This window comes from Rhincodon typus, chromosome 20 (genome assembly GCF_021869965.1).
Source record: "Rhincodon typus isolate 14 chromosome 20, sRhiTyp1.1, whole genome shotgun sequence".
NCBI classification, from domain to species: Eukaryota; Metazoa; Chordata; class Chondrichthyes; order Orectolobiformes; family Rhincodontidae; genus Rhincodon; species Rhincodon typus.
Genome location: NC_063351.1, coordinates 15,588,098 through 15,606,109, shown reverse-complemented (window position 1 = coordinate 15,606,109; position 18,012 = coordinate 15,588,098). Strand labels below are relative to the sequence as shown.

At 37.6% G+C, this 18,012-nt stretch overlaps 1 protein-coding gene across 3 annotated transcripts in view; it reads right to left on the bottom strand.

The window, feature by feature from the left end:
- Positions 1-18,012, bottom strand: part of cpeb3 (cytoplasmic polyadenylation element binding protein 3) — an 80,220-nt gene that overhangs the window by 43,344 nt on the left and 18,864 nt on the right. For 2 of the 3 annotated variants that reach the window (XM_048608832.1, XM_048608834.1), the window contains exons 3-5: positions 5,586-5,651; positions 2,466-2,633; positions 2,228-2,317 (exon numbers count right to left, since the gene is read on the bottom strand). In XM_048608832.1, the coding sequence (XP_048464789.1) occupies positions 2,228-2,317; positions 2,466-2,633; positions 5,586-5,651 (324 nt within the window). The remainder of the gene's footprint in view (positions 1-2,227; positions 2,318-2,465; positions 2,634-5,585; positions 5,652-18,012) is intronic. The other variant, XM_048608833.1, reaches the window with a different exon arrangement.

The following is an 18,012-nucleotide window of genomic DNA, read 5'->3' as shown; positions in this document are numbered from 1 at the left end:
AAGTCTGTATAAGAATAAATGATGCACAAGCATTAAAATGGATAGATTTAAATTTTCTTCAGACTTAGAACAGCGGGGATTGCAGACATAATATTTTAATTCCAGCCAAAAACAAACTTGGATGGGATCCATTTTAAAATGTGAGCAAATCCAATAAATAAGCTATGTATATATTACAGAATGATAAAGCCAGCCAGTAACTTCAGAAGGTCAGCGAGGAAAGCAGTCCTAAACAGACACTGCCAACCCAGCATTATCCTACAGTGACCAAGGCAAGTCAAAACATTAGACACCACAGATTTATGGAGCTAATGAAGAATGGATGTGGTCTTCTTTCATTGGTCACATGAAAATCTCATTAAACACTGGTACATCATCCTCCAAGGGGCCTGTTTTTATATTTGATTAAAATTTTCCAACTGTTTGGCACAATGTTTAATTCCTGGGGTGGTAATATGGATGTTGACACTGCAAATTGCAAGCATGTGACTGAACAGAAGCTTCAAAGTTTGAGAACCCTTTAGGCATCTGTGTATCAGATGTGTTTGGAAGCATTCAAGTAATTCCCTCCTCTACAGCCATATTGAAATCCTATAAATAGTTTGTACTCAGCCACAAATAACCTGAGGCCGTGATATAACACCACATCAGCATTACAGTCATGTTGGTGAAAAATCAACAACATGAATTTTGTGCACACTTAACACAAACTTCATTTCAATACCAGCTTTACTTTGAGCTGTACATGAAATGTGTAACCTGCTGGTAATTTGTTGGAGTACAGTCCACAATACACACACTAGTTGGCATCAGATGGACAGACTAATTGGCATCAGATGGGTTCACTAGGTTTTGAAGTATTATTGATCCTTAAATTACTGCGGTCAGCAATATTAAAAAATCTCAATGTCATGTACTGGAAATACTGCTCAGATAAACATTGAAACTTATTACAGTATTTCATAGCACACCATGAACTAGCCATGAATTTTTAAAGCACTACTCTTGATCAGCAAGCTTTCTGAATAAATGCATGCAAGTGTGATAAGAAAATGCACCAAAAGCAGAGAGCTGAATCTTGTAATGGACTCTAATAGCAATTGAACCCAGTTATAAATAATCCAGATCACGTAGAACTGTTTATCCTTGCCTCCTATTTTAAATTAGCAACACTACCAGCTGATAACTGTGGTAGAAATTGCTTTGCACATCACATTCATCACCAGAATGGAATAGAATTACTACAGTGTAGTTCAATCTCAGAAAGCTTGATGAAAATCATCTAAAGCTTTCTAAATTCTATACTTTTTCGAAAAGGATTGTAAACATCTACTCAGCGTTGATCCAGGAAAATGTTATCATGTCCTCTTAACAAATAATTTCCAAACAATTCAACAGAATAAACACCACATTCCAAACCCGAACACTTGCCAAATCATATTTAGAAATGGTTCCTCATGTGCTCCCAAGCATGACTCAAATTTACCAATGGGAACTTTCAGTACAGATCTGGTTGTTGTTTCTAATGATTTTATGATGAAAGCATTATAAATGGTGACCGAATCTTTCAGCAACAGTACTTCCTGTCTTGTTGTTCAATATTCTTATTGAACCTAGGGGGAGGGGAAAGAGCGAGAGAGAGAGCGGAGATAGTTAAAAAGGTAGAGAGAAAGAAGAGAAAGGCAATAGAAAGGAGACAGAGAAGGAGAGAGAAAGAGAAAGGAGGATGGGGGGGGGGGAGAGAGAGAGAGAGAGAGAGAGAGAGGGAGAGGGAGAGAGTGTGAGTGAGAGTGAGAGTGCTGGGGGAAGAACGAGAGAGAAAGAGAGTGGGGGGGAAAAGAGAAGAGAGCAGGGAGAGACAGTGTGTATATGTGACCAAGGGACACAGTCATAGCTAAACACTTGATACACAACCTAATTTCCAACAAGGATCATCTTTTAACATTTGACATCAGGTAACAACACAGATCAGCGGTCAGACCTGGTGTCTTTGCAGAACAGATATTCACTATATAATGCATTTACCCTAGTAAACTGCCAGAGCAATTTTTCCATCCTATAAATCAACAATTGGTTGTAATTTAAAACTTTACAATCTTTCTAAAGGTCGTTGTCACCTTGGTCATTTTAACTCTATGGAATGATTTCGACTGTTGTTTTAAAGTGAAGTCTAGAGGTTACAACAATTACAATGTAAATCCATGCAGAAATTTTATTAGTCAATTACCTTTAGGTGGAAAATAGGATTTGCTTTCAGCTTTGTGAGGCCAGTCTACCACCAGAGGTCCAAATCGACGAAAACTAGCTGTGATTTCATCTACAGGAGATATCATACCAGTGATTTATTAAAAGTTAAAACGGGCAAAAAAAAATACTACCACAGAATACTGTATAGAGAGCAGTGTTAATAGTCATGAAGGAATCCGAGCATTATGACAGATCTCTTAGAAGTTTCACACGCATACCTTCATCAATGTCTGGAGGTAGGCCACCCACAAAGACTTTTCGTGAATAACGTTCCACTCGTTCACCATTCTGACAGCGAGTTGGAGAGTTTAAACCTGATGTCAGAGACTGGTCACCATGACCATCATCAAGGAAACCGTCTTCAATAGGAAATAGTGAAGAACGACCTGGAAAACAGTTCACACCTCCATCAAGTAAAAAGGAACCTGAAGATTATTCTGATACTTCAAAATTTCCCTCACAGGCCAAAACTCTGCACTGCTGCCAATGCAACTCAGCATAAAGATGTAACTGTTAGAATATATTCATTGTTAAGCACTTGATATCTTTCGTTTTAGAAAACTCAAATGATTGATTGTGTTAAAAAAGATCATTCCATTTTGATTCTTTAATATTTGAAAATTAATATGAGCAATGCAATTGTCAAGAACAGCAAGACCAGGCATGGGCCATCTAATAAGGAAGCAAAATGTCAATAAAGATGAATGTAAGCTTTTAAGTAAAGTGTATAAAACCATACATAAATATCTGCATTATGGTAAAGTAGAAAAGATTTATGGGAAAATTCGGAATTCAGTCTGGTTAAAATCAAAAAAGGATTGACTGAATTTCAGTCATTTTACAATCAATACTGCAGACAGCTCAGTGACATTAAAGAACTGGTGCCTCAAGGGGAAAAAAATGCACATTACACAATATTTCTCAAGGCCTACAAATTCATGGGACATCAACAGAGTGTTTTAAAAAAAGAGGCAAGTACATAAAGATGGTCATCGCATGTGCGCTAATCTCACATTTAAACTAAACATTATGAAGTACAACCAATATAAACAGTTCGAAGATAGCTACGAAATAAAAGCTATACTGTCTGGTGTTAAACAAACCACTTCAGTAGTCCCATTAACCCCTGAAGACACAGCTATGAACTATTGTTAATTCCACTTTCTTTTATTTCCAGTAACTATATGCAACTTGAGCAAATGTGCTCGTGATTTTTTTTTCCATTAACTTTGAAACAATGAATTCTTATGTGTAATTTTTCTGATTGGAATATACATATCTCTAATTTGTTCACTTTAAAACATCTCAATTGAAAATGTGAATCATAGCAAGGTTGTGTTCCACAGCTGTAATGATCACGCCTCCAGCACCTCCTCCAACACATGCACGCCATGTTCACAAGCATTTATAAATTATACATCTCTAGCAGTCTCGCAGCCATATCCAATTCTATCCTAATCTATGTAACACAGTGAAAAACCACACAAGGCATTAACCCATTGAGCCACAGGAAGAAGGGGAGAATAATGAATTTTCACTTTGACAATTCTTTCACAACTTAGCACTTGAGATTAATTGCACGTTTTTGAGAATTTACATTTAACCGAGCATTTAAATGTACAGAATCATCTCAGCAAGATGGCCAAGATCACCTAGCTGGGAACGATCTGGTGGAACATTTTCAAAGTATCTCATATCAGCCAGAGAAGGAAAACTCAATCCTGAAGATACAAACCCCTCACCAACCCTGGTAACTTGTGAAGCCATTCTGACTGGAATCCAGTGGGGAGGCTAAAACCAGGTGTCTGGTTATCTCAAGCCAAACAAAAACAACAAGAACTTCTGGGACTCAAGGAATACAGTGGGGATTTTGCCAACTCTAACCAAAGAAAATTACTTGCTTTTACAAAATTTACTATAGCAAGTTAAATCACTAAATAAATGAAGAAAAAAATTTCACACTGCAACTAGCTGGTCAAATTTGAAGTTCTGCAACATAAGCCAAGGATACCATCCCACAAACATCAATACGTCCTAACTTTAATGGTACAGCTGATTTGAAGGAAATGAAGTGAAAGCACCAGATTGTGATTATTCAATGAAATGTATATTGGCCTTTCATGAATCTAATGTTCATATCAATGATTAGTTGAGCAAATCCAAATATTATATATGGATGGAAGTTTGTCTAATATATCCCACAGTGAAGTGTAGCTCTTCATAAAAATTCTAAAATATGGTTAATCTACTAAAGCTGAAAAAAAAATTAAGTGGGTGGAACTAAAAAGGTTTTTCTGGTACCTGAAAGTAATTTGACCAAATCAGTTGTTAGCAGTATTAAAATAGTTTATGGTTCTTGAGTACTAAGTGGCTTGTTCAAAATATGCTATAGGTTACTGAGATAACAAAGAGAGAAGACTTACATTTATATCCTGCTTTCCATGACCACCAGGTATCTCAAAGCAGTTTACAATTAATTGAAAAATGTAATCATTACTGTGACATGGGAAAGGTGGTGGCTAATTCACATGCAGCAAAACACTCAAATTGCAAAAGGTCAAACAGATAATCTGTTTTGGTGATGTTAGTGGAGGGATAAGTATTGGCCAGGACACCGCAAATAACTTGCCTACTCTTCTTCGAAGTGTCATTGGATCTTTTACACCCACCTGAGCAGGCAGGCAGGGTCTCAACATCTCACCTGAAACATGGTATGTCCGACACGCCATTATTTGGTTAATACAACACTGGAATGTCAGCCTTGTATCTGCACTCAATACATGGAGTAGGACTTGAACCCAAAACTGTCTAAGTCAGAGTCAAGAGCGCTACCAAATGAGGTATGGCGAACACATCTGAGGGGAAACACTGGGGGGGTGCATTCAGAACCTCCCCCTGGATACCATGGCCAGATTTAAAAACAACACTGCATTGCGGAACAAAAAAAAATCCCACTATTTACTTCAAATAAAACACCAAGCTCAAAGGAAATCTCAAAATTGTGTTTTGGATGCAACTGTTGTTAAGCAATTATTATTTCTTCAGCCACAGTTTAAAGCAGACCATTTGATTCTGTGATTTTACAGACTTTAAAATAAACATAACTTTTGTCAAAATATATTGAAGAAGTTTCAAGGCAACAAACTGCAAGTTACCAGTTTAGAATTGTTAGAAGTTTGCGACAGCATTTAGGATCACCACAAAAGGATACATGGGTTTTGCCAACCAATCAATCGAAAAATTTACACAAGCAGCTGAAAATCGTTAATCACTCCAGTACGGCATTGAAATATTACTAGATTCCACAAGCAAACACCAAGTATTAAAAATTTCTTTACCTCTTCGTCGCCCAAATGTCCTTGCTGCATGTAAAACAGAGAAAAAGTGGGTAGGCCTGTAACCTGCTGTTAAAAATTGCAAACTTCATATGATAGGCACACATGATTCAGGTGACATGAGTCAGTTCATTGTCAAAATTGCATCCAGATTCCACACTAAGTTTTAGAAGTGTTCTGTTATCATGCAGAAAAAAATATTTATAAAACTTAATTTTGTCCTCTTCCCGCATTCACCAGCCCCACCCCCACCAAATTAGTTTTGAAAATCTTTTGCTCCCATCTCTTCCTTGATGATGTTTATTGTGAAAGGCAATCAATACAGTTTGACTGCACAATGCTCCCAACAGTGCAATGGGTGAATTGGACTTCCAATTTCTCCTAACAACTTTTATTTGTTCTTCTCCTAGACATTTGAGTCTCATATAGGCAAAGTAAATAAAATTGGGAAAGCATAACAGGAAAAAAAACAAACAATCCCCACATACAATGTGTGACTTGAGTGCCATGAACGATATATCACAAAGCTGATTTTTTTTTTTGTAAGGAGGACAATTTGCCTGGCTTCCATTACAGAATAAAGGAACATGAACACTTCTTCATTTGTGGTACTTCAGGATGATCTAACCACCACAGAACTGAGCACATCATTTTAAAAAATGCAATTAGTTTTATTATCAAGAGTATACCATAGATAGGCCCTTGCCAAAAGTGAGTATGTTGAAGGTTAGCCCCTATACTTCAAATAATGCAATCACAATTGCTTCTGATTGTTCACTTGCAGACTGGCAAGGCAGGTAACTTTAGAAAGTGAGTGATCACGTTATCTAATATGAAATTAACCACATTACTGTCATTAGAAACTACAAGAAGAAACATATTCCAGAATAATTTGTACTCTGAAAATCAAATACAATGAGTACTTGCAAAGAGCTAAATGCAACACTCTTCAGCTCAGTGAAGTTGCTATTCTTAAAATAACAATGTAGAAGTAGTTTTTATTTTGTGAATACTGTTGACAAAGTATTAATGCAATTGTAAAGTTTCACCTATTAGAAAAAACCTTGACTGAAGGAACAGTAAAAGTTCATCAGCGAAACAGATGAGCAATTTACTAAATGAGAGCCACGCAACACACGATTTCGCTTGAATTCAAGTGTGATCCATCACAATAAAAGTAATTAGTTAATAAACATAAGCCTCAAGTAAAGAAATATCAACCAAAAGGTATTTTGATTATTTCAAATCACCAAACTTGCAGTATTTTACAAGTAAACTTGCATATTTTGAAGCATTTGAAATGGAATTATTCTAAGATTAAGTTAAACGAAACAAGTAGCAGTGTTCTATGGACACAGTTAATGTGTATTACCACAAAACTGATTTTCCGCTGTTGGTTTCTGCATTGCTACAAAATTAGATTTCCTGTTCGTTAGGTTGAATTCCATTGGGCTATGAACTCAAGTTGTGATTGACTTCCCACACTGGATATCGAAACAGAATTGTTTCTCACCAAGAAATTGTATTTTTCAGTTTTGAAAAGCTACTATAATAAATGAATATGAAAATTAGAGCAACTGAGACCAATTATTTTGAGGTCAACGTAAAAGGCGAGTACTGCAACTCAAAAACAATTTGATTTCAATCCAAGGATTTCCAGCAATTTGAGTGGATCAATTTTTTCTATGCAGCATTAATTGATGGAGATGCATGCAGCATAATTGAAGCAGGTCACAAACATCGCAGAAAAGGAAGTTTAAAAAAAAAGCTTTTTCTAACTTCATTTGAGAAGGCTGAATACATACTGCCATAACTACCCTTGTTCTATGCTCACTATTCCATTATACATTACTCATTCACTTCAGTTTGTAAAAGACTGGGTACTGGCAAGCAAACAATTTTTATTTTAAAAACCACATGCAAGACTAGCAAAAAAAAAATGCACCAAGATGGTATTTTGATAACCACTTCATCACCGTGCCGATGCAGGGCAAGGCAAAGGCTGCAAGTCCTTGAAGAAATACCAGCTAGAAAGCAGAAGTGGGACGGTCTCTGATTGAAGAGGCATCTTGTGACAATCTAAAGATTCTGGGAGACTTAGTCTGAGGCTGAGGGAAGAAATTGTTTTGTTGCTGTGAGCCTTGCTGCAGGTCGTCGGCTTGAAAATTCTGAAAATTGAATATCCAAAAAACTTTACTCAATCAATGAAGATGGGAGACATGGACCTATTGGAAACAGGATATGCTTTTGGATGTTTCTGATAACGGCTATAATTCCATGGAAAGCAAAATTATAACATATATGTGGTGTTAAACCATTATTAATGGTTGTCTCTTCTGTAGTTTAGATTATTAGTTGCATGTTTAGTGAGAGTTGTTTTTAGCTTCTAGCAAAACTTTTAAAAATGAGAAATCTTGTCACGTGATGCCTTTCAGTTGATCACTGGGAATTATATATGTTAAACACCAGGGTCAGTGAGGGAGGTGGGAATGGATAAAAGGGCTGCTGTGCATTGGATTGAGGGACCAGTTTGGATTATTTAGAGTTCAAGGAGATTTCAAAGAGCACTGGAGAGGCAAATACGGATTTGAACAGCAATAAGGAAGGATAAGAATGGAAAGAGGCACAATGGAAATAAACAGTTTTGGTACTTGACAGAAGGTCAGGTTTCATAAGCTGCTCAAAGTCAAAGAAACTCTCAAGTTTTATGGAGCTCGAGTCAGCTCCAGACAACAGCTTGAAAAAGGACAGACCAGGGATCTACAACCTTTAACTCAATAAGTGGTTCATGCAACTCCCAAACAAGACTGATCAAATATCCTCCCAACCTATCTGGGAAATTCAATAGAGCTCTAAAGAAATCTAACATCAGAAATCACATTAAAGTAAAATTAAATTTTTTTGCTTCCGTTTATGCAAACACTAACATGCTTATCTCCAGATTCTGCCATTTTCATCCCAATTATCAGCATTTTAGTAACAGCATTACAGCTTTCAAGATATTGCCTTTCAGCCAAGTTTTAAAAATGATTCTGCAGCCAACCCTTAGGAAAGTCCAACGGCATGAAAGCAGTTATTTCTGGTAAGAGATGAAAACAATGGCTTCAGTGTTCCCCATGTTAAAGTTTTCCAAACGTTGATTCATCTTCAAGATATCAGACAGCAGCATGTCAACATGAAATTGAAGTTGAAGTTGTCGAGTCAGGTGTTGGCAGCATCCATGAGAGAGCTTGCTATATAATGAATGACGGAAGCAAAGTGGCTTGTGTGGATAAGAAACACAGGAAATTGAAGCAGGAGTAGGCTGCTCAGCCCTTCAAGCCTGACCCACCATTCAATCTGATCATAGCTGATCGCCCAACTCAGTAACTTGTTCCCGTTTTCTCCCCATTATCCTTTGATCTCTTTAGCCCTAAGAACTATATCTAATTTTTTTCTTGAGAACATTCAACGTTTTAGTCTTAGCCACTTTCTGTTGCAGAGCATTCCAACGGCTCACCACTCCAAATGAAGAAACTTCTTAATCAGAGTCCTAAATGGCCTACCCCATATCCCTAGATTATGACCTCTAGTCTCCCCAATCATTGTGAACATCCTTCCCACATTTATCCTGTCCAGTCCTGTTTGAATTTTATAGCTTCCTAGGAGATATCCCCTCTCAACTTCCAGGGAATATAGTCCTAACCAATCCAGTCTTTCTTCACACATCAGATCTCCCATCCCAGGAATCAGTCCGGTAAACCTTTGTTCCATAGTCAGGACTTCCCTCCTCAGATAAGCAGACCAAAATTTGCACATACTACTCCAGGTGTGGTCTCCCCAAGATTCCATACAATTTCAGCAACTCATCCCTGCTCCTGTACTCGAGTCTTCTCACTATGAAGGCGAACATACAATTTGCCTTCTTCACTAACTGCTGCATCCACATAGTCACTTTCAGCAAGTGATAGGCTTGCATGTGCAGAAAGGATAAATTAACACAGTTGCAGTCAGAATATAATTTCTGGTAATGGCTAAGGTGGAACCTGGAATTCTGTGATTTGAGAAGAGGTAGGAAGTGGAAGTCCACATTTTTAATAAAACATTGTATATTGTACAATATATACAGTCTCTTTAATATAGGGTCAAATGGAGGAAACAATGGGAATATGACCTGTTCTGGATTCTGGTGATCACATCTCTGGGTGGCAAAAGTGGTGTAGTGATAATGTTACTGGACTCATAATCCAGAACCCCAGACTAATGTTTTAGGGACATGGGCTTGAATCTTATCATGGCAGATGGTAAAATTTGAATTCAATAAAAATCTAGAATAAAAGCTGGCCTAATGATAACTACGCAACCACAGCCGAGTGATATAAAAACCCATCTGGTTCACTAAGTCCTTTAGGGAAGGAAATTTGCCATTCTTACCTGGTCTGGCCTACAGGCAACCCCAGATTCCAGTTGACTCTTAAACACTCTCTGGACAATCAGGGACAAGTAATAATAGCCAGTGACGCCCACATCCCATGAATGAAAAAAAAAACCCATTCCCACAGCCACATGGAACACTTGTGATGGCCCAAACCAATTATCTCCTATTCTCAAATTTGTCCTTTGATCGGAAAATCTATGGATATTCTAAGATGTTCCACTGTTTACCATCTGCTTTTAACCCTACTTTGATATGGGGGAATTATATTCTTTTAATTCACTTGTGGGATGTGGACATTGCTGATTGAGCCAGCACTTGTTGCCCGTCCCTAGTTGCCCTTAAGGCAGTGGTGGTGAGCTGCCTTCTTGAATCACTGCAATCCAAGATTTTAACTCCCCACGAAGGAATGGCGATATATTTCCAAGTCAGCATGGTGAATGGCTTGAAGGGGAATTTGCAGGTGGTGGCATGGTGGATCAGTGGTTAGTAGTGCTGCCTCACAGTGCCAGGGATCAGAGTTCAATTCCAGTTTTAGGCAACTGTCTGTGTGGAGTTTGCACATTCTTCCAGTGCATGCGTGGGTTTCTACCAGATACTCCGGTTTCCTCCCACAGTCCAAAGATGTGCAGGTTAGGTGGATTAGCTGTGCTAAATTGCCCATTGCGTCCAGGGATGTGCAGGCCAGACGAATGAGCCATGGAAAAATGCAGGGTAATAGGGTAGAGGGGTGTGTCTGGGTGGTTGTACTTCAGAGGATCATTGTGGACTGGATGGGCCCAAAGGCCTGCTTCCACACTGTGGGGATTCTATGATTCTATGGTGGTGTTCCCATGGATCTGCTACCCTTGTCCTTCTAGATGGTAGTGGTTGTAGGTTTGGAAGGTGCTGTCTTAAGAAGCCTTGCTGAATTTCTGAAGTGCATCTTGCAAATGGTACATACTGCTGCTGAGCATAAATTAAAGATTAATTTATATGTCTAATGTGGATATTTGCAATCTTACCAGATTACAAAATGAAGCCCAGAGAATTACCCAAGTGTTCACCCACTTCCAGTTTTGACATTAACAGCTAAATGCAAGTCATACTTTAATTGTAATTCATCCATCATTAAATATCTGCTTCTCCTCTTTTTGGTGGAAGGGTGGTAACTGCAGTGTGGTGTCATGTTTTTTGCATTAAAAAATTCAATCTCTGAACCAGAAATTATATTCTCAAACAATGCAAATATATTTAATACTATCACAGGATGATCAGTCACGTCAGGGGCATTTTCCCGGAAAGTTATCAACTAACTCAATTATTATGCAGTTTTAAGTGACATCTTTGTTCTCAGGCATACTCAGAGTACAGGTGCTAACGGTTAATCAAAAGTGCCAGTAAATGAGGAGTTCTATTACACTAGAGACAGGATGAGTGTGGGAGAGGGGAGAAAGCAAGCAGCTGGGCAATCATGGCCACCAACAAGACAGCATCACAGTAAAATGCTCCCAACTGAAGACCAGGTTAATACCATGACCTTCAGACCGGCTTTAAAAAGAAAGCGAGATATCAATGTCACTAACAGTTGCTGCAAGCAATATATCTTTGCTCAGGCACAATAACCAAGTCGGATCAAATAGTGTAACTTAATTCCAAAGTAAACCTAAAATAACTTCTGCAGATTTTACAATCTACTATTATTGTTTTTCTAAGAATGCATTATTTGAACACAAAGTGACCAACATTGTCTTTTTTTGAAAAATAAAGTGTCAGAAAGTACAGTTACTGGAGAATTCTGGCTGGTAGATGCTGGGTCTCTCAAAGTTCACAGTTGATCCAGATACAGTGATCCTGATTGAATAAACAGTCTTAAATGGATACTACGAACCTGCCCTCAATATTAAAAAAAGAGCAATTTCACTTCCTAGTCTCTATGAAGGTGAAAATTTCCCATGATGACTGTTTTATCCTTTTTACTTGCACCTCAAATTACCAGATTAATCCTCTGCCTGACACTACAATTCCCAGTGTTTTCTGCCCCTTGCTCAAGCCAAACAGATTCTGCATTTTGATTTTAAGATCCATTTTCTCTCCAGTCTTTATCTCTTGACATGCTGTCAGGGCTAGCTTTGTTATTTTTCTTCTAAAAGTCAAACATTCTGGACTATTAATCACTCTTCAACCTTGTTTCCATAATGCCATTGTTATTTCTGTTACCAATTCATCTATTACCAAGTCTATTTTGCTGTCAATGTTTTGTGCATTCCGTCATTATACTTTTAGTTTCAACATTTTTTTGATTTTTCATTGATATCGCCGACACCCATGAAGTCCTTGCATTTATTAGTTACTGCCACTTCCTGACCAATTTTGCCCATTTATATCCAAAGTGCTGTACAGCCTCAAAATTTCTTTAAAATGATGTTTCCTGAATCTCCTTAAATCTGTTAATTAGTCTATCTATAGCTTCAGTTATTTGATTCACAGGGACATAGGTCCCAAAAGAATTTATGTGGAACCATGCACCAACATACAGAATGGAATTAGATCCCTTGACTATATTGTTTCTACTATTACATGATTTTTATTCTTTACATCATTCCCCCATTCATTTAGATGGCCTCCCTTGGCATGATCAGTTTGCTCATACACCTGCCCTGACTCACCTGGGCAGTGAGAACCTTGTACCTTTCGGATGATGGCAAAGCCAGAAGTTCCTCCAGTACTGCACCTGACATCCAATCACTGGTTTGTGCGTTGTATGACTATGACTTGCTTGATCTCAGTCACATGCTCCTGTCCTTGACCGTGAACCACACCTGCACTACTCTCTAATCCAAATGAGCCACAGTGCCCCTTTGAATTTTTTTTGTTCTATTAATTTCAGTGCATGGTATCCTTAAATTATTTTTGTGCACCAGCTTCAAGAGAACAGCACACAAGCTGCCTAAGCAATCGCTCCGGACGCTCTATGGCATCTGTGCCTCCGATTCCAGTTGAACAATTTAGAGCACAAGTTCCTCAAGATGCAAATACTTGCAACACTTTCACAAACTCACATGTGCTACAGTTGCAGCACACCATCTGCACCGCTATCACCATCCAACATTGGTTAGTTAAATGAAATGCAAAGTTTAGTGGTTGAATAAATTTATCCTACGTATTTTAATTTTTTTCAGTTAATTACTAATCTAGTTTAAGTAATAGCTAAGATTACATCAAACATTAAACTGTAACTTGTCATGACCACGATTCGTAACCCTCAATCACTGACAGAATTAAAGGTTTGCTATGTCCAAAGTGTTTTTTTAAATAAAAGCACAGCTACAGCCCAAAAGAGACTATGGACATAAATTTAATTACTGTCTTAAAAAGAAATCTGGAACATCATACCTGAAGTCATCAATTAAGCTTCAAATCAGGAAATTCACTACCCAACTGAACTATAACTCCCTGCAAGTATTCCAGACTGTGAACATAAGAAAACGAAACAGCAGTTTGGGCAAGAGACATATTAATATTTTCCACTTCAAGAATACACAGGGACAAGTGTTAAAAGTGAGTCTGGTCTGTGCGTGTCACTGGCCTAATCTTGTGATGTGTGGATTAGTGTCTGCGAGAACAGAATGGCCATTAAACACCCCTGCATTACAGGTAAAGAAAAGTAAAAGACTCTCTTCTTTCTCTCTCACTCACTGAGTGCTGGTAATCAGTTAACTGTTCAAAAGGAACCAGGACAAAGAATTCCAATAAACCTACAAAGCCAAGAATCTGAAAACAGACTTTCCAACTACCAATGTCACACTACCAGTAACATCCAGTGTAACAACCACAACACTCTACTATCCACTCTTTTCTAAACACCTCAGAAACAGACCATACGTCTTATCTCTGAACTTTTTTTGCAATAATATCTTATTCCTAAAATATTTGTATGTGTGTTGTTATTATTTCTTCTCATGATTAGTAACTAATAAACTCACTCTTTAAGTCAAGGAAGCCACGTTAACTTGGCTCCTTTTAAAGCAAAGTAACTTAGTCTGGGAGTAAGGTAATCACAAGAGAGAGTGTGTCATTTGTAAATTAACAATATAAACTTTGTAAATCAACTCAGGGCACCAGGGGGTGGGTAAAGGTGAATAAAGAAAGGGAGCCAATTTATCTACCTTCATCCAAGAGTTTGACAATTTGAAGTATCCTGTCTGGAACTGTAACAACTCAGGGAATCTCACCCGGGGTCTGACCATAACAAAATTAATCCCAATCCCTCTTCTGTGCCAAGATGCCACATCTCTGTCTGTCTTCCTTTGCTCTCGACCACACTCTTTCAGAGTGGTTACAAGTTTTTGTACCTAATGTGATTCGACAGTTGTTAGGGGAATTTGATCATAGAGCTCCAGGAAATTCAAGTGTGGAAATGACTGTGGAGAAAAAGTGTACTTTGTGCCAAATTTGGCAGGGACATGAACCAGCTGCATTCAGCTCCATATTATTTTGAATTAAGCAAACAAATGTGGGACCTTTGCTTTTGAGTGATTTGACTGGGACAAAAGCAGAGGGAGCAGAAAGAGAGCAGTTTGATTAGTAAACAAAACCTGCAATGACTTAAACTGAGGACCAGTGAGGGCAGAGGACAGAGGAACATATAGAGCTGAAAAGACCATTAATGCTGCATCTGGCCAATCCAAATTCTACAAATCATATAATGATGAAACTTCTGAAGCCATTCTATCACACCTCACCAATTTTTTGACAAGGAAGACTTATACATTTTCCTTTACGAACAAATGACAGCCAAAATGCTATACAGCCAAAGAAGCACTTTTGGAAGTGTAGTCACTGTTAGGAAGAAAATGGAGAAAATCAAATTGCATACAGCAAATTATCTTCATTACCACATTACTATTTGAGGAAGTCTGTTTCAGTAATGTGTTTTGCTTTTCAGTGATGTGGTTTAAGGGGCTCAATATTGGTCAAGACTAAGGAGGATTGCCCTGCTCTTCACAATACCACCATGGGATTTTTAGGTCCACCTGAGAGAACGTTCAAGATCTCTGCTAATATCTCCTCTGAAAGTACATTGGAGATTGTAAGTCAATTTTTTTGAATTTTGTAAAATCCAAAGATAGTGGACTTGAGAACATGGATGTACAAGATGAGAATGGACTTACTTTGAAATTGGTGGCATCTGAAAGAAAGTGCTGCTCATAGACCCCTATCTCTTACAAAAGGTTGGATCCAATGATTTAACTTCAAAAAAATACACCCCTACAGTGAGAATATCTTTGTGAAATTTACAGATTGTTCTGCAATCAGTTACATGGACTATATAACCAGTTACTATTCTGTATATGGTGTCAATTGATAAAGCAATACCCAATTTAGTAATAGTAATAAACTGGAGCTGAACTAATAGTTAATAAGGTGCCAGTACCCTGTACAAAAGGTATTTCTATATTTGTCTTTTCTAAAGAGGTTTGTACATCTTAAGGGTAAAGTCTTTTGGCATCCCTAATCTAATACGCAAATATAAGCATAATTCCTCAGTTATGATTTTTTCATTTTCATTCTTCTCCAGCTTATTGTGAAAAAATGCCACTTACTACGTATACCAAGAAAAGTATTTGTTCCAGCAAAACTTAGGACTTGGGAAGAAAGTGAACACAACACATGCTAACCCCTTTCTGTGGAAAAGCATGCAAACTTTCATTGGACGCCCAAAGATAACTTGGGATAAGCTTTCATTTGCTTTTTTTCCTCGCGACACTAATGTAACATAGTCCAAGGATAACTTCTGTTCTGTTTAGCAGTGTCACACTATAATCAGCAAGCATAAGACTAAGTGTTTTTTAGAAAAAGTTTTCTGGACAACATCTTTCATGAACTGAATGACGACCAAGCATCTACTTTTGTCCATTACAGTATGCATTTGTCTGCATTCTGCTTAAAATTCTATACGTATAATTTACTACATAAATTAAGGATAGTAATTTTTGCACCATTGTTTTACAGATGCATTAATTATATCATACTTGCTCATCTCCAATTGTTTTAAAAAAGGTTATTTGAAAATCAAAAGAAATTGAAAATTATCAAACAGTTTATAATCAGACTTGGCAAGCAGTAACTCAAATGAGAAGATGATAAACGATTTATGTATGTAATCCTTGAATTATAAAAGTGAATATTCTCCATTCCCTATTTGATCCACTAAAGGAATTTTTAAAGCAATTTACAGGATCTTTACGCTGGATCCTGAGCTTTGCAGTTCACTGGTTATCGGTTAACAATGTCAGGATTCAGCATTACCACAGCTTCCAAAATGGCAGGTCCCTTCAAAACGCTAACACCAACCACAGATGATTTAGTGACTTCAAATTTAAAGAAAGCTGGAACATGATTACAGCTCACTACTACATCAAATATCTGATACCACCCAACATGCGTGATGCAACTGTTTTTGACAACTACAAAAACTCAAACATCCAAGGACTGTCTCAAAAATACAACATAATAAAAATGGGAATAAGCCATTCCACCCTTCAAGCCTACATCATTATTCAATAAGATCGTGGAGCTGACGTAGAATTCACTCATGTTTCCCCACAATTCCATAACACCCGAGAGATCCATAAATCGATGATTTCTGTTGGTGAACATACTAACACAGCATCCTCTGCTCTCTGGGTACAGAATTACAAAGACTTGCAATGCTTTGAGTAAAAACCATCTCATCCTAAATAACCAACATATTATTCTGAGACAGTGATGCCTAGCTCTATATTTGCCAGAGAGAATCCTCTCTGTATCTACCACGCTAAATCCTTTGATAATGTTATGTTTCAGTATGACAATCTCTCATACTTCTAAATTCTGGGGAATTTGATTTAGTCTCCTTGGCTGAAAATTGGTTGATTACCTCTCAAATTGAGCTTTGAAAGTACGAACTCCAGGATCAAAAGACTTACTATTTAAAATTGCAAAAGGCAAAATGGAGTCAAGTGGCAAGAGGAGAAAAGTGAAACAAATGAGCAGAGTGAGATTTTCAAAATGTACATACTACAAGGGGAGACAGTGAGACAGCGAGCCCACTAATTGGCCTTTTAAGACTCAATCACAATGCAGGTAACTGGCCTTCCTCTATTAAGCTATACACAAGTACTCCCTCCTAGATATTTATGATAGCTTATCTGAAAGGTAGTACCAATGACACACAAAATATTCATACAAATGAAGTCAAAACACGCAATGAAAGTGTAAGATTACAAAAATTTGACAGATAACTAAAGTGCATATGGGAATGAGTCGTGTTCACCCTTCAAGAGGAAGGTCATACCTGTAGGTAGATAATTGAATATCTTTCATTTGTCCAATTTCCAAATACAGAGGCAGAACAAGGGATAGAAAACAATTGCTTCTGTTATGAACAAGACCAGACTGCCCCAAGATACATTAAGAAGACAGTCTAGACCTTAACCTTTTAAAATAAGAAAAGGTTAAGATTAAGGCGCTGTGCTCCAGATGCATTTTGGCTGGTCACACTACTCGATGTTAGGCAAAACACTATTTTTACATTACAGTTAAAAGACAAAATAAAAATAAAAGAACTGGCTTAATTTTAACTATCAAAATGCTTAACAAAATAATAGATGTTAACTACAAATTATCCGATCCATAAACGCACCCTTGCCAAAGGCAAATTCAGTAAAATAGATAGTCTCACATGCAATTCTAGGAGCAGGAAGAGAACCCCAGCTTTTAGCTGTAACAGAGAGGAATAAGAGCTTCCACTCTCAGCTTCAAGTCCCCAGCAACTGCAGAAATCTAAAACGAAGAAAAAAATCTTGGTTCTGTGGGAGTTTGACTGCATCCATTCAGGCTGCTTCTATTGTTCCAATTTAAAAAAAAATCAATTCCATGGCCTCAAGCTGTTTATTGGCTTTGAGCAGACCACTTGATATCTGTTTCAACCTTTCTTCATAAAACAAACCAAGACAAAATACCCCTCTTAAAGCCACAGTATCGTCACACTTT